Genomic DNA, 18,638 nt, shown 5'->3' with positions numbered 1-18,638 from the left:
CAGGGCCTAAGGAAAATTTTATACAGCAAATATTAAAATTTAGTAACAAAACACAGTACAGTGTATAATACACATGTATATAATCAAATAACATTATATATAACACTGTAAGGCCGGGCAAATATCGTAACCGGGGGCCAGAAAAACATCATATTCGACATCGTAACCTGAAAAACCTGTATCCTAGGACCACCGTATCCCAAGGTTCTACTGTAATATTTTTTTTCACTAAGAAAATCAAATTAAAAATTTTTAGCAATTTATTACTAAATATATCCATTTTAAGGTTGATTTTAATCTCAATAGTTCAAATTGAGTTGTCCCCCTCTTATTTATAAAACACTAGCGAGGAGTACCCGGCGTTGCCCGGGGTATGTGAAAAAAACCCGAAGCGTTGACGACGCGCAGTTGGAAAATAGTAAAGTGTTTTAAAAAAAACAGGTGAGCGTTTTTGATTGACGTGACGGCGATAGGTATTCAGCAGTTATTTTGTGCAGGACAGTTTTGAATAAATCGGTTTATTTGTTTTTAAAAACCCGCTCCCTGTTTATTAGGAGGAGCGAAATGAAAGGTATAGTCTGATATGACGAAGTCGACATTGAACAAACTGGCTCTGGGCCTGTGATTAGAGTCGAGATTCGCTTTTTTTATACCGAAAAGCGAATGTAATGCGTGCCGATGCGGGAAATGTGGAATAATTAACGTTTGAAAGTGAATAAAATTAAATAGAGAGGCAAGCTCCATGGATAATTCGTAGATATTACAATTTATAGATGATATAAAAAGTTTTAAAAAGTTGTGAAGCGAGCAAGCGCTTCTTTGAAAGAAGCCTTTTGTGGACATCGAGGAAAAGCGAACATACATACACACATACATTTTCGCTTTTATATATATTGGCCGATCCAAATCCTATGTTTCGTTTCATCATAAGTGTTAGATGGACAGATTTTGAACCAGAAAACAGTAATTATTTCCCCTTTGTCAGAAACGTCACTCATGGAATGTGAGGATTAAAGGACAAAATAAGGGAAGAGTGAGTTTTTTTTAATTTATTTTTTTTTTATTACAATTTCACCCCAAACAAGGCACATTGCCACTTTGATGTAGGGGGCTACTATCAGGGACATAAGCTACAGTGGTACTATGTGGGGAGTTGGGCAGCAAGATGTCGGTTCACGTTACACTTGAACTTCTGCATGTCAGTACAGTTGAGGAAGCAGGAACTCGAAAGGGAGTTCCAAAGTACAGTGGTTCTGGGGAAGAAACTACTGGAGCAGAAGGCTCTCTTACATCTGGGGATTTCTACTGTGAAGGGGTGGGATTTTGCTGCTTGTCGGGTTTGTCAGGGGTATTTACGTCGAGGGGCCACAAGTGCTTGCAGTTCGTTGGAGCATTCACCGTTAAAGTACTTGTAGAACAGGCAGAGGGATGCTACATTTCGTCGATGGAACAGAGGCTGAAGCTTAGATGACAGTTCGGGACTTTTAGAAGACTTTCAAAAGTAAACCCTGCGTCTATTTTCTAATCTTCTTGCGCCTATTGGGGGATTCTATTGTCTTGATTCATGGTGTTAAAATGCGCGTTAGATTTGATGATTAGAATTTGCTCTATACTTTAGTTATTATTTGTGATGCTAAATTTTATTTTATATTTTTTACTTAGTTTGTATACTGAAATTTGAATCTGTTTTCCTTCAACTTTCGATTGTATCTTTGGACTTTCAGCATCGTCGATGAATGTGGGGCATCAATATACAGCGTGTCTCCTGTTGCGAAAGAGGAACTTCCTGATATGGATCATTCTTTACGAGGCGCTGGTGAGTGCGATCGTAAATGCCAGTTCTTTTTTAATTTTTTTTTTTACCTTTTAACATTTCAATCTTTTATCATTTTTTTTTTTTTTAAAATCATTTATTAATTGCACAAGAGGATCACCACACTCTTCAGCACATCCAGGTACACTTTGGTGTTGACTTTCAAGCCGACTTCAAAGATGTGAGGTGGCATGATGTGGTCCTCACTTGAAACCACACTAAAGACCATAACCGTGGCCAGAAACTTTGTTTTCATCACCCTATGCATGTACCTATTATTCATGGCAATCCAGCGATGCATTTTGGGGGTACTGGCAATGGTCCTGTTGTCATAACTCTAATCAGTAGAGAGCATCAGTTGTACAGCAGCGCATCTCCGATCTTGCTCGTTGAACATTGTGTCACTTTCAGACATGGTTGAAGGCTTGGGATTTGTACACAACTGACGAACTAGTAGATGGCTTGCAACAAAAAAAGGAAAACCGGAAATTAAATCATGCCTTTTTTTCTAGAGTGACAATTTTATCGTTCCACCCTGTGTGTGTGTGTGTGTGTGTGTATGTATATATATATATATATATATATATATATATATATATATATATGTGTGTGTGTGTGTGTAGTCATCGATATACAGTACTGTTTCATTGTATCACAGCTCATCAGTGCCGCTAAACTAGCACCTCTCTCAAGCTGAGGATTGAACCTAGAACCATCACGTTGACAGTGGCCAGTTCCACCCATCGACCCATAGGAGCGGTGCTCGCAAATAACCTCGCCAAATGTCTATTTTAAACAAACATTTGTCCACCACTTCTATAGTGCTCTGACTGCTTATTTATAAACAAACAGCAAGAGTATTTTTGTTATAATTATATAGGGTGTTTTTTTTAGAAGCAGCACATTTTAAATTGAAAATTCTATTTTCTTTAATTACAGATTTGGCAACTATTGTTTTTTTTTTAGAGTTCAGCTTGATTTAGCAATTAACGAAGAGGCTGATAGCCGAGCAATGTTTTGCAAATTAGTAAATGGTCTGCAACAAAAAAAGAAAACCGGTTTTCGGTGAATGGAAATGGAATCATGTCGTTATTTCTATCCTGTATTTACAAATTGAAATCTTTGATCTTTACCCATTTATTATTTCATCCACTTTCTGTCTTAATATTTTTCTTCTGGTCTTCAGCATTTGGTTGTGTTGCCATGTTCGCCTGATGTTAATTTTTGTCTTCCTTAACCTTTATCATCCTGGCTCTGCTTTCGACATGTTAAACTTGCTGATGAAGGAGATATTGAAACGGATACAAAGCATATTGTGGTTTGTGATGGTGAAATGTTGTATACATTCTGGTGTTAGGACGATTAATTAGAATCGGGAATCAAAAACAAAATCACAATTTTTCGGGCAGCCTCCACCGTCCTTTCCAAAAAAAGACAACTTCCTATTTAGAAATTAAAAAAAGAATCAGAATCGGTAATTGTATCAGAATCTGGAAAAATATTGGAATCATCCCATCACTAATACATTCATATATATATATATATATATATAACTACTTCATTTACTCACATAAATTTAATATACGAAAGTATAGATTTATGCGTAAACTTTAAGTATTTACTTCAAAAGTGCTCAATACGTAGGTAGAGCTAGTTAGTAATTTATAAAATATATATGGCGATTAAGCTACACTGAATATTCTGCGTTTCATCCACTATAGGATTCGTCAGGCTTATGCGTGAATTCTGTGGTTGCTTCTTGTTTTTATATATGTTGAGGATTTCTAGTTAGCCAATCAGCTTTCTAGTATCCACCGCGCCCCTTCCTATCAGCCAATGGGCATGCATTTTATCGAACAAAGGATCTGTTTTAGAACTAGGTTAGTGGTTTAAGGTAGATCTTTTCCTTCCTTTTTTTTTTTTTATATGTATATAAATATACCTATGTGTACACACATACATGCACATATATATATATATACATATATGTGTGTGATCGTTTATGTATATTCATGTTTATTTAATTTATTTATTTGTTTGTTTTCTATTGTTATTGTTAGTTTTAAGGCTATTTTGTATCGCTATCCTAGAGTAAGTTTTATTTTGTGAACACAGTTGTTTGCTATTTCTCGTCTACAGTTTAATAGATTTTGAGGTTCTTTAAAGTACAGGATAGCAAATTTTTCATCGAGGCATAATTTACATGGGTCGTCTAAATGTCTGCACGTGGTAGCTTGTCTCATTATTTTCCATTCGACTACTGGCGAATGTCCGCTTTCTTTGAGTTCCCAGTATTTATTCGCTAGTGTTGTTTTTATACGGTGTTAAAAATAAAAAACACCGTATTAAAACTAACAATAACAATAGAAAACAAACAAATAAATAAATAAAATAAACATGAATATACATAAACGATCACACACACACATATATATATATATATATATGTATATATATGTGCATGTATGTGTGTACACATAGGTATATTTATATACATATAAAAAAAAAAAAAAAGGAAGGAAAAGATCTACCTTAAACCACTAACCTAGTTCTAAAACAGATCCTTTGTTCGATAAAATGCATGCCCATTGGCTGATAGGAAGGGGCGCGGTGGATACTAGAAAGCTGATTGGCTAACTAGAAATCCTCAACATATATAAAAACAAGAAGCAACCACAGAATTCTCGCATAAGCCTGACGAATCCTATAGTGGATGAAACGCAGAATATTCAGTGTAGCTTAATCGCCATATATATTTTATAAATTACTATATATATATATATATATATATATATATATATATATATATATATATACGTTTTATTTTTTATTACCGTATCTTACAGAAAGATACGGTAATAAAAAATAAAACGCATATTTGCTCTACAACAGTATTGAGCACATTCTTCAGTTTTTATTAATATATTCATATATATATATATATATAAGGATGGTTCCAAAAGTAAAACCTCTTATTCTTGAAGAGCTACAAAGATGTGAGTGGTACCATTAGAACAAGCAATCTTTTATGCTCCAGAATTTGTTTTCTACATAGTCCTCACCATTCTCAATGCACTTTTGCCAGGAATTCAATGATGCATCTTTGCTTCTGACACACGTCCATGACAAGGATTACTTTCTGAGTCTCACACCATCAATCAACAAAGAGATAAAATTTTCAGGTTATGAATGCATAAGTTCAGTCATCATAACAATGCAATTTGATATCCCTTTTGATCCATTCGGGGGGGGGGGAATGAAAAACGTAGGGGCATTACTTTTGGAATGCCTTTTGTCTAAGCACATATAATACAAATCACATATGTGATCATACGATAACTTTGAAATTTTTCTTATTTTTTCAGTGTCTATTGCTCGTCGTCTCCAAGATCCGCTTGCAGAATTGGTGAAGATTGAACCTAAACACATTGGTGTTGGAATGTATCAGGTAAATTGCATCTACTCGCATGGATAGAACACGCACGATGGCCTCTCTTGTAAATTTACACACTGTTGCGTTCGTTAGAATGATGGTATTTGTTGTCGGTTATATAAATCGGCAAAAACACTTTGTATGGACATGAAACTATTAACAATAAAAAAAAAAATGATTATTATAAACTTGTGGGACCTGTGGATATTCCACAGGGGACTCATCCATATGTAATATATTGATGTTGGCATTCTGTAGATGTTCGTTGTAAATGGAGGCTCTGATATTATTGTAGCTCTTTTGTTAAAACTGCAAAACATTTATCTAAGCTAACACGAACGCCCAGCAAAACCCAGTTGTAAAGTACGTTTAAATATATTTTAATTCTCGCAGATTTCGTATATGTTATTATAGAGTTAATGTTCTATCGATTTTTATATATTATAAAGTTGTGATTTCAAAAATAAAAAAAAAATATATCAATATGACTTGGGTGCATTAGCTAGAATTGAAACCGAAATAAAAACTAATGAAAAAATATATGGGTGTGTGTGTGTGTGTGTGTATATATATATATATATATATATATATATATATATATGAGCAAACAGTTAATAAAATATGTTAAAAAACACTTTGAAATGAGTTAAAAACATATTTAATCTAAAAAGGAAACACTAGATAAATGGATAGTCCTTAATCCGCGGAGTTTCGAAGAAATACTCTCCTTCTCATCAGAGGGTAGGAATTAGCAAAATGCAGGATCAGATTTTGCATACAGAAGTATTTGATGAAACAACAAGTCAAAGATCTTACTTGAAAACAAAATAAGTTAAGCAGAGGGAATATGGTAAAGAAAAAGGTGATTACACATGAATGGATAGTCTGGTGGAAGATAAAAAATCTAGTGACGGTAAAATCTAAATGTAAAACTTCAAGAAAGTTAAAAGAATTTCCATTTGTTCAAGTAAAATCCAAAGACATCCCGTAATTGGAAAAAGATGGTCCATAATAATCCAAAGACAGAAATCCATGGAATAATTCACAAACATGTGTACAAGAAAAAAAAATCATATTAATAAAAGAAAAATAAGATGTGCTTTTCACTCCTGAGTTCCATCAACTATAATCAAAACCGAAACCAAAACTTACGAAGAATTCTTGGTAAAATTATTTATGATAAGAAATGGAAGTACGTAACAATTAAACGACCCTGATGTAAGCGTGACAGAAAATAACACGCTATCATATTAATATATAGATAATAATGTGAGTCCGTCATCTTGGTTTAGTCTATATACCAGGGGAGACAATGTCAGTCTGTTAGAGTTATTTCCCCTTATTTCCGCTCATAACACATATCATAAATTGCATCTATATGCATGGATAGATATTGTTGTGGTCGTTAGAATGATGTTGTTGTTGCTGGTTATGAGAATTAGCAACAGCACTTCGTATGAGCATCAAACCATTTATTAACAATAGAAAAAAATAACTTTATAAGAGCGAAATTTTTTTTAATGTGCGTCTGCCTTCTTTGGTCTGTTCTATCTGCCAGGGGGGGGACAACCCTAGTTTTTTTTTTTTAGAGTTATTTCCCTTTATAACACATGCTATTACCATCATCTTAAATTGCATCTACTCGCAAGGATAGACCGGCCAAGATCAAAGTGTAGTATCTGTTCTTCAGATGCTACATTTACATTTCTTGTTCTCTGTCAATGGAGGAGAAATCCTTCACAACTGAGACAATTTTTATTTTTGTTCCTTTTCACCACATTAAAAAACGACTCTGGTGTCTAACTCTGTCCCGTAAGGGGGGGGGGCTATAAATAGTCACTCGCATGGGTACATTGTGCATACCATTATCTTCATCATATCCAGCCTCACATGCTAGCATGTGTTGGATGGCTTAAAAAAATTTGAGGTGCTTCTTTGTTATTAGAGCAAAATTCAAAAATCGAAATATTGAATTTCAGGTAAAACCAATGGCATCTGCTTAATAGTCATGTTGCAGTAATGAACATATCAAAAAATTATGAAAAACGATAAGGTAGAAAATTACTTAAGATAATTATCAAAAATTGAGTTTTGCCCTGAAGCTTGCAAAAAGTCAGTCATGTTTTGCAAAGTTAAAGACAAAAACAATTTTCCTTTACAAAACAACCAAACCAAACCCCATGAATAAATATTTGAAGATATAAAGAACTTGAAGCGTAAAATTTGTTTTCGAAATTCCTGGATTCAGCATTAAAATAACTTGAAAAGAATTGATCTCTCGTAAAACAAGGGTGTAGCCAACTATGCTTTTTGCCCCCTTCCCCCACATTCCGTGGAGAAGTCGACCAAAATTTTTTTCCCTAATTTTAAGTGCCAATAGAGCAGCCAGAGATAGGCAGGCAGGAATATTTGCATCATCTTAAATAATTTACTGTGAATGTAATGGGTGAATTATTTACTGCTTACGAATTGATTTTGCCTGCTATTTCACAATAATGTCTCAAAGTGTAGAGGAATTTTGAAGGGTTAGATTCATTTCGTTAAAAATATTTACTAATTTTCATTTTTTGTACGAAACAAAACTTTTCAAATCGTTTTGTTTATTTTTCGTTTTGCTTCATACATCTTTAAATATTTAATTACAACCAGAATATGGCAAAAGGTACCAAAGGCTTAACAAAAAACTATGAAACATGAAAAGTTATAATTATGGCAACTCAAAAATTGTATTTATTAATCAGGTTGAGTAATTTGACAAAGTAATTCTATAAAAAATTTCATAAATCAATCAAAATATTTAAATTTCACATTATAAGAACATTCAGTGAGCATCAATTGCAATTTTTAGGTTGACCTAATTATAATAAAATCCTAATTATGATTTAAAAAAAAACCCGAAACAACATGACCTAATTATAATAAAAAAAATTTAGGTTGACCTAATTATAATAAAAAATTTTTTTTAGGTTGACCTAATTATAATAAAAACCTAATTATAATAAAAAAAAAAACAAAAAAACGAAACAATATGAACAACACATAATTTGTAAAATTTTTGTTACAAAAGTTTGGATCCCCACTTGGTGCTTCCTGGCTACGTCCTTGCTGTAAAACAAAAACTACTAAAATTTTTCTCATTAAAAACTCGATATGAATTATCCAGATTTTTTTCCACTGCTTTCCTTTTTCTTTTTTTTCCAGCATGATCTGTCCGATAAGAAACTGAAGGATGCTTTAGACTGCATCGTTGGTGAATGCGTTAGTTTTGTCGGTGTGGATCTCAACACATGCAGTGAACATCTTTTAAGGTCAGTGAGTGTGAACGTTTTGGGATCAATTACGCTCGAGGCACCCCAGAATTAATATGTTCTGTTTTATAAACTTTAAAGATTTAAACAAAAAAAAAATTTTTTAATTTAAAAAAAGGTTTAATTATAAAAAAATTGATAGGCCTGCGTTTGAAATGAATGTTTCTGTTTGAAGTATAATTAACTTTTGCATTTTCAACTTTAATATATAATTATTATATATATAATTAAATTATTTAATATATAAATATATTATATATATAAATTATTTAATATATAATTATTAATTATATATATATTATATATAAAAATAATTTTATAAAATCAGCAGTTCCGCCCAGCTTTGCTTGGGTCCTATTTACTGTTTATAACTTTATGTGCCTATGTATATATTAAAAAGTGTGACTGTATATATTAAAAAGTGTGAATGTATATATTAAAAAGTGTGAATGTATATATTAAAAAGTGTGAATGTATATATTAAAAAGTGTGAATATATATATTAAAAAGTGTGAATGTATATATTAAAAAGTGTGAATGTATATATTAAAAAGTGTGAATGTATATATTAAAAAGTGTGAATGTATATATTAAAAAGTGTGAATATATATATTAAAAAGTGTGAATGTATATATTAAAAAGTGTGAATATATATATTAAAAAGTGTGAATGTATATATTAAAAAGTGTACATATGTATACATTAAAAAGTGTGAATATATATATATATATATATTAAAGTGTGAATATATATATTAAAAAGTGTACATATGTATACATTAAAAAGTGTGAATATATATATTAAAAAGTGTACATATGTATACATTAAAAAGTGTACATATGTATACATTAAAAAGTGTGAATATATATATATATTAAAAAGTGTGAATATATATATATTAAAAAGTGTGAATATATATATTAAAAAGTGTGAATATATATATTAAAAAGTGTGAATATATATATTAAAAAGTGTGAATATATATGCATTAAAAAGTGTGACTATATATATATATATATATATATATATATATATATATATTAAAAAGTGTGAATATGTATATATTAAAAAGTGTGAATATGTATATATTAAAACGTGTGAATATGTACGGTAATGTCTTTCTATATAATAGTCTTCTTTAACTACCATAGAGAAAAGTTGTAGAGACAGCAGACGTCATTTTTATTTTTTTTTTTAGTTTTGACCCCAATTTTGACCGCTGAGGGGTCCCCGATTAGAGCAGGCAATCGATCGATTTAAGTAAAAAAAATAGGCTATTTTATCGATTTCGTTGATAAAAGCATGGAAGTATAAAGTATTCATTAATTATTATTCATTTCCAGGCAACATCGGTTCACCCTGCTAGTATAGTGTTCGGATGATGAATCGGCATCGAGAAAAATTTGTGCCTATTTTTCAATGCCAAAAACGATTCCTTTCATTATATTTTCATTTGATTTCTTTTAAAAACAAAATCTTGCTCTACTGGTCGTAATAATGTAACAATAATAAATATTTATTGATTTTAAAACAAAAATCTGTAGATAACCTCTCCACAAATGTGCCTTTTTACGCTTGAGAAAATATTTGCACATTTAACATGAGTTTTTATGGTAATCGGGGAGAAATGACAACTTTATAGTTAAATATTTCGAGATTTATAAAGAATCAGTAATTGTATTGGAATCGGGGGGAAAAATATCGGTATTGTTTCTTCACTAATATCTATAATATAAAGCTGAACGTCTGTGTGTGTGTCTGGTCACGAATAGGCTCCTATATGGTCGACTATTATAGAAAACTGATCACATATGATAGAAGATGTATCGAGACACAGGAATGGGTATGTTTGATCTGGCATAATCATGATTCATTAAAATTGTGGGGTCTGCGTACGCGCCTGGTCCACAAAATATGGAAATAAAAAATGTAAAAATTAGAAAAAAAAAACGTTTACAAGTTTTTTTGATATAGATGTACATCAGAATACTTTGATAAGTATGTTTTAACTTAAATAGGGATGGTATAATAAAATTGTGGGGTCTGCGTTCGCGCCTGGCCTCCATAGAATGGAAATAGGCACAAACTTTAATAAAGACTTTTCATATCTATTTGCGTAAGTATACTTTGATAATTACTGCATGAGTATACTTTGATAATTATTAAGTATACTTAATAATTATAATTTCATATCTATCTGTGTAAGTATACTTTGATAATATTGGAATCGTCCCATCACTAATATATATATATATATATACATAGGGTGCCCACAAAGTCTGGCTGCATAATCTACACGGTGCCCACAAAGTCTGGCTGCATAATCTACACGGTGCCCACAAAGTCTGGCTGCATAATCTACACGGTGCCCACAAAGTCTGGCTGCATAATCTACACGGTGCCCACAAAGTCTGGCTGCATAATGTAGCCAGATTTGTGGACACCCTGTATATATATATATATATATATATATATATATTCAAGATTCTGATACAATTACTGATTCTTTATAAATCTCTAAACATAAACTATAGAGTTTTGCATATATTTCTGCAGACGTAAAAAGACACATGGTGGGGGATCATTTATAGATTTTAGTTTTACTATCAGTTTAAAATCAATTAATATTTATTGTATTATCATTATTACCAACAGTGGAAGATTTTACTTTAAACAAAATCAAATAAAAAAAGACAAAAGAATCGTTTTGGCATCGGAAAATAGGCATCAATTTTACCGATTCCGATTAATCGTCCCAACATTAGTATTTATTCTTACCTATATCAAGCTATTTTTCTCTCTGTACATATCTCCTCCTACTTTTTTTTTTTTTTTTTAATAAGCACAATTTTTTTCTGATACCGATTCTGATACCTCAAAAAGTTCTGATTTTTCCATTTTCAATAAATCGTCCCAACACTAATATATATATATAATATGTATAATATATATATAATCATAATCATCTGTCATCTCTTTTTTAAAAGATGGAATCATCCGATCTTCAAGAAGATGCAAGCAAGAAAGCAATTAATAAATTTTTACCTTCTCTTTCTCTTTTTTCAGGAGAGTGTCTGGTTTGAATGCCACTCAAGCGAAGAATATCATAGCGTGGCGGAACAAAGAAGGCAAGTTCAACAATCGTGAACAACTGAAATTGATTAAAGGTCTTGGAGCCAAAACTTTTGACCAATGTGCTGGTTTCATCCGTATCATTTCGGGTCATCAAGACACGTGAGTCTTTATTTAGCAATACAAGTTCTCCACTTTTATTCCAAAAATCAAATGAGTTGATCAAATAGTTTTTGTTTTAAACTAGCGTTGCTTGGACGTAAAATATGCATAAATATAATATTTTAGTTCGTGCAGATTTATTATTATTAAGCCAATTATCTATTGATTATTATATTGTACCTAATATGTAGAATCAAAACCCGTAGCTCTCCAATGTTATTCATTACCATCTGAGCTAACAACAGATGGATATCAACACTTAAATAATGAACATAGTTAAATGTATAGATTTATATTTCTGCATGCATAGAGGATACACGTTTAGTCGACTTACGCCTGCCAAGTTCCAATTTTTCAATTTGACCCCCCCCCCCCTTAGCAGCTAGTTTTACCAGTTAAAAATCAAACTGAATTTCTTCTACGGGTTTGAATTCCCTGTATATGAAATGCCAAGTCTGTAGATCAAAAAAAGAATGGTCCATGAAAAATCCAATTATTTGAGGCCCCTAGTGCCGCTCTGTGACTTTTAGTTTCGAAAGAGAGTTTGAAAATATGGAGACAGACAGACGAACATATAACCTTTTATATATTAGACTAGTGGGGAAAGGATTGCTCAGGCGTAAAATATGCTTAAATATGTCCAGATTTTGTATATATTATTATAGAGTTGTGATTTCAGAAGTAAAAAAAAAAAAAAAGTAAGTATTTAGGTGCCATCAGCTAGAATCGAAACCGAAACTAGCATTCAAAGCTGGTGATGTTACCACTGTATCAATGTGACACACATATAAACTGATTAAAAATTTAAAGTAAACTAAGATGAATGTAAAAAATGTTTAACGATTTTTTTCAATCTTGACCAATTAAAAATGATTTTAACTGGCTAAAGACCTATAAAAGAACAGCCTGTAAAAAATCCAATAATTTGAGGCCCCTAGTGCCACTCTGCTACTTTTAGTCTCGGATGAGATAGAGTTTGAAAATATGGAGACATATAGACTTTTATATATTATACATTTATTTTTGTTTATCGGCATAACAGTTAACAATTTATTATTTAACCACAAAAATTGAAAGTACAGAATAGTTAACATTTTATTATTTAACCACAAAAATTGAAAGTACAGAATAGTTAACATTTTATTATTTAACCACAAAAATTGAAAGCACAGAATAGTTAAAATTTTATTATTTAACCACAAAAATTGAAAGTACAGAATAGTTAACATTTTATTATTTAACCATAAAAATTGAAAGCCGGAGTAAGCCGAGCATTGCTGAGGAGATTAAGCCGTTTGACCTAACATTGTTTTCAACGCGACGCGCGTTTGCACAAGTTAAAAATTCAAAGCAGCAGACGACAATCATGAAAAGGAAGAAAAGAAAAGAAGTTTGTTTAGAAAAAGATTAAAGAATATACCATTTGCATACTTTTCCGTAAGGAAGAAAACATGAATTTTACAGAATTATCTGAGCAATTAAAAACAGCAGCAGGAGTCCTGGAATTTTGTCAGGAGAGGAGATTACTAGCACGAACGAAAACGTGTCCGTCTTGTGGACATGCTGCGCTCTTATTGCAAGAAGCAAAGTAAACGATGGCTATACCTGGAGGTGCCAGGCTGGCAAATGCCGAACGTTCACCTCTATCCGAATAGGAACTTTTTTCACAAAATCTAGGCTGGCAATTGCCGTAATACTAAAACTGATCTATTTGTGGGCGTTCGAGAGAGCAACGCAAAAAGACCTCCAACGCGAATGTGGAATTCGCTTGACGCACACCATCATCGACTGGAAGAATTTCTTAAGAGACGTTTGCGGGGAATATTTTCTAAGGAATCCCTGGCAGGTAGGGGGCCCAGGCCATACGGTGGAGGTAGATGAGGCTTTGTTTATCCGTAGAAAGCATAACGTCAGCAGGTTACTCACACCTGTCTGGGTCTTCAGTGGATACGACCCCGCCGAAAAGGAGAGTTTCTTGGTGAGTGTACCAAACCGGAATGCCAAAACCCTCCTTCCATTAATCAAACAATATATTCTGCCGGGGACCACGGTCGTATCAGACTGTTGGAAAGCATACAACAAAGTGGGGGGAGAGAGGTATCGCCATTTGACAGTGAACTACAGCCTCCACTTCGTAGATCCCGAAACTAAGGCTACGACGAATCATGCGGAGTGAATGTGGAAGGAAGCTAAACAATGCAACAAAGTAGAATGCGGGACCAACCGGGAGCTTTTGGACACATATCTCCTAGAGTTTATGTGGAGGCAAACATTTGGTAAAGCTCCATTTGTCTCCATATTAGCTCACATCGCCGAAAGCTACCCGGTTGATGACGAGCTTCCTTACACGTCCGCTATCACCTCTGCGTCCACTTTGGCCTCATGTGATGCCCTCCAACAGTCTGAGGAAACAACATTTGTTTTAAAATGAAAAAAAAAATATTCCACCCAGTTTTCTTTCTTTTCCAGGTTTTTCCTTAACCCCTCCCCTCAAAAAAAAAAAAGCAAACCAAAAAAAAAACAAAATGAAAGAACAAAAAAAAAAACAAATTATTCCACCCAGTTTTCTTTCTTTTTCCAGTTGCCAGGTTTTTCCTTGAAAAAAAAATCCCCCACTCAAAAAAAAAAATACAAACAAAAAAAATCAAAATAAAAACCAAAAAAGGCAAAAAAAAATTTTTCGTACAAAAAAAAACAATTCCACCCAGTTTTATTTATTTTCCTAGTTTCAAGGTTTTTTCTTCAAAAAAAAAGAAAAACACAAAATATTAAAAAAAATTCTGTTTTATTGAAAAAAAAAATACATAAACAAAAACTTTAATTTACTTACTTTTGAGACTTTTCTTGTATAAAAAAAAATATGTTACATTAAAAAAAAAAAAAACACTATAAAAAAAAACATTGTTAAAACAGTTTCCTTTACAGTTGATAAAATTTAAAAATTAAGGTAGGTCTCTCTTTTCTTGTTATGCTTTCAGCGGCGACGCTCGGCTTACTCCGGCTGTTGATGTCGTGTTCCGGGGAAAGCCGGGCGTGCACTGAGTTACGTCTGGATCACTCTCTACATGAGTACCTAGTTAACATTTTATTATTTAACCACAAAAATTGAAAGTACAGAATAGTTAACAATTTTATTATTTAACCACAAAAATTGAAAGCACAGAATAGTTAACGATTTATTAACCACAAAAACTGAAAGTACAGAATAGTTAACAATTTATTATTCAACCACATGATATGATATAAAAGAAAAACTTAAAATTCTGATATTGTATCATATAAACCAATGATAATTTTTGTTTTCTTATTTTTTTTTCCAAAGCAATGAAGATTCTGAGGAAGAACCCAGCAGCTTTCCTAAAGCCGGAAGCAAAAGAAAGGCTAATCCGCGTGAAGGAACATCCAAAAGTAAAAAGGTGAAATTGGCAGTGGACAGTTCTGTAAACCCACTGGATCGTACATGGATCCACCCGGAATCTTATCACATTGCTAAAAAGTAAGTTTTTCAGTTTTTATTTTTTATTTAAAAAAAAAATCTTTTTTTTTTACAAGGGAGTTAGCACTTATCAAGGAGAATATTCTATAATATTCTAAAAAGTAATATTCTCTTGAAGGTTGAAGGTTCAATTCTGAAAAATACAATTGCGAATTAGTTAGGACCTCTATCCAGTCATGGCTGACAGAACTAGAGCATGCTACCCCTGTAAAGTAAATAAAGGGTCCTGTTTGAAATTTTATCCAGATTCTAGAGTTTGACAAGGTACACCTGAAGAAGGTTGGAGGTTGACCAAAACATTCTGAAAATGACACCGAAGATTAAGACTGTAGTCTGAAGATTCTAAATAATACGAAAAATGGATAAAAATATACAAGTGTTAATGATGGGGAGCGGGAAGATGTAGAAACTCCCCAAAAGTATAAAAAAAAATAAAAACGAGATATAAAAAAAACTTACCTCCCTTGCAACTAAAATTTTATTTCTGTTTCTGTATAAGTTAAAAAAAAAAAAAAAAAAGGTGCAAAGGAATAAATGTTAAAAACTAAAATTATTTCATTGCATCGCGATCATGCTCTCATTCTGTCAGCAATGTTGTGAAAATGACATTCAGGATGAGAAAACTAGTCCGAAAGATCCAAATAATACGAATAACCAATCCTCATCTAAAAAAATTCAGAAATGTAACAATGACAAAATTGAAAGATAATGTATCATACCAGGATGACAATGTGATGCTATGTTCTCAAATTTTTTAGGTATACCTCATCGTGAGGAGGAAGAAAAAATTACAAATTTGTACAACCACTCGATGGAGATGTGTTTTTTTCTCTCTTATAGCCTTCAAATGCAACTCCTTTCTGAATATATATATATATATATTTAGGAAATCAAACTCTAGAATCTACAAAATTTTAACAAAACTTTTTATTGAATTCATGGGGCTTGCTCGTTCTCATTCTGTCAGCCATGAAGAAAATAAGGAGTTTTATAATTATACTAGCATTTCAGCCCGGCGTTGCCTGGGTGTTTGGGTGTGTATGTTGAGAAAAAAAAAAAAAAGTGGTAGTAGAAAGGCAGGCTCAAACCCGTACCATGAAGGAGGGAAAGAACGGGGAAAAAAGTGACGTCTTTGCTGTTACGACCACCACCAAACCGGAAGTGACATAGGTTTAAATTAAGACTAGACAATCAAAAGGAGAGGACGACTTTCAAAAATATCTGTCGAAAAAGGGCGGTCACATTCATATATTATATTCCTGTCCCGGCTTTATGATTCAAAAAGATTTCAAAAGTCCATCATCATCTGCTACTCGAAATCACTTTTTGAATTGGATTGAAATTGAAATTCTCACAGCCAATGTTCTGTTTATCCCTATATCTATATATATATAAAAGCGAAAATGTGTGTATGTTTGTGTGTCTGCTAAAAACTTTCGATAGACACAAGGAAAATTCACAAACTCGGTATCATATCGAAGCCCCATCCTTCGCTTGAAAAATTGGCAAAAAACGTTCATTTTTTTCACCCCGAAATCGACAATTTTCGACGGGGGGGGGGGGTCTTCTCGTGACAACGACCGGTTCTACACATGCGCCAGATGATGTCATGACCTGATTTACTTTAAATAGTTGAAAAACTGAACAAATTTCATGTACGTCGCATTAGGTCAGTTGATTAGCACGTTGGTTCATTATCTAAACATTTTGGGTTCGAATCGTGGTGTGAGATGTCTTTTTTTTTTTCGATTTTTTAAATTTAAATATTGAACCAGTGTTATTTAAGCCATTTTTCATGTAACGTTCGTTTTTCTGTTTTTTTTTTTTTACTTCGCTTATCCACCCTCGACCACACACCAAAAAACACCCGGGTACCCACCGATCTTTTAAATTTCAATATCGAAACAGGCTTATTCAAGCCATTTTTCATGTGTTTGTTTTTCTGTTTTCATCGTTCGTTTGCCTTACGTTAGTTTTTTTGTGTTTTTTTTTCAATGTTTTGATTACACCCCCCCCCCACACTTAAGTTTTAACGTTTTCTTTTTTTACTTCGCTTATAACAAACAAACCTGGTCATTGACGTCATCGTCGTCGTAACGCTCTACGACTTCCGTGCGCGCACCTGTCAATTTGGTTCTTACTTAAATAAATTCAAACATCTTTCAGTAACTCATTCTGGCTGGCCGATTTTATTTTCAAACTTCGCCTCAGGGCTTCGGGCTCAATCCTACCACCCCGGGTTCTTTTTTATTTAACACCACACACACCTACAAACACCCGGGCAACGCCGGGTACCCTCGCTAGTATATATATAAAATGAACTCATTTTTTCGTCTCTGATTTTGACCTTAATAGGATCGAAATTCAAGACATATCATGCAAATGTAATATGTACAAAGTGCAGCACGATATCTGAGGTGTGTTATAGGCCTATTACCTCTCCACTTCCTCGATGATCGTAGATTCCTATATTTTTTCTGGTGAGAGTTCACTGCCAAAATCGGTTAACATCAATGGAAGTGGTAAAATCTTTTCTCTCTAATAAATTCCTCCTTCTCCCGCCACCACTTTACACCGTTGCAGGATCGTTCATAAGGGACAGTTACAAAAGAATACCGGTTTGGGTTTTCTTTACTTCGTAGTTGCTTAAAAAATCTGGAATGGACGTAACCGAATCGAAGGGTTATTTTTGCCATTTTTTTTTTTTTTCTCTCTTTTCACTATTTTTTGTTTTAGTTTTTCTCCTTGATTTTTCTTTTTTGTTTTTCCGATTTCTTTTTTAAAGAAGTTTTATGTTTGTTCGCTGTTTTTTTTTTTTTTTTTTTTGGTCTCGCCGATTTTGTACAGAGGTTTACCATTGTTTTTTTTTTTTTTTTTTACGTTTTCTTTTTCTTATTTAAACAGGGTTACTACTTTGCTTATTCTTTGCTTTAACCCCCCCCCTTACTCACACACACACCTCCAAACAACCGGGCAATGCCGGGTGCCCCTGCTAGTTAAGAATATAAAAAGTTATTCAGATACCTACTTTGCACTCAACTTGGACGTTAGAATGACATCTCTACTCCTTTGCTACTTAAGAATTTTCTCTTATAATTTTTTCTTTATTCTAAAATCAGTAAATATGGTTATAAATATGATATATATATAGTTATATATTGTATATTTATATTTAAATCCTTTTTTTTTTTTTTTTACTCAACAGGGTTAAATTACGTTTATTTGTAAGAAAAACACGTTAAAATAAGTTAAAACAAAAAAAAAAAAAAACTATTGTTGATGTTGTGTGTGTTTTAAATAGAAGCACTGGCTTTTAATATCAGTCTTAAGACAGGGAGGCCATGAAATAGGTAA

At 32.7% G+C, this 18,638-nt stretch overlaps 1 protein-coding gene across 1 annotated transcript in view; it reads left to right on the top strand.

Moving 5' to 3' along the window:
• The window catches only part of LOC145266575 (S1 RNA-binding domain-containing protein 1-like), a 444,676-nt gene that overhangs the window by 38,336 nt on the left and 387,702 nt on the right, over positions 1 to 18,638 (top strand). Inside the window, exons 11-15 of the mRNA XM_080122415.1 lie at positions 1,725 to 1,816; positions 5,179 to 5,261; positions 8,448 to 8,554; positions 11,621 to 11,788; positions 15,111 to 15,284. Coding sequence (XP_079978541.1) covers positions 1,725 to 1,816; positions 5,179 to 5,261; positions 8,448 to 8,554; positions 11,621 to 11,788; positions 15,111 to 15,284 — 624 coding nt within the window. The remainder of the gene's footprint in view (positions 1 to 1,724; positions 1,817 to 5,178; positions 5,262 to 8,447; positions 8,555 to 11,620; positions 11,789 to 15,110; positions 15,285 to 18,638) is intronic.

This window comes from Euprymna scolopes, chromosome 41 (assembly GCF_053919585.1).
Source record: "Euprymna scolopes isolate OS-2025 chromosome 41, ASM5391958v1, whole genome shotgun sequence".
Classification (NCBI taxonomy): Eukaryota; Metazoa; Mollusca; class Cephalopoda; order Sepiida; family Sepiolidae; genus Euprymna; species Euprymna scolopes.
This window is presented reverse-complemented; position numbering and strand designations above follow the sequence as displayed.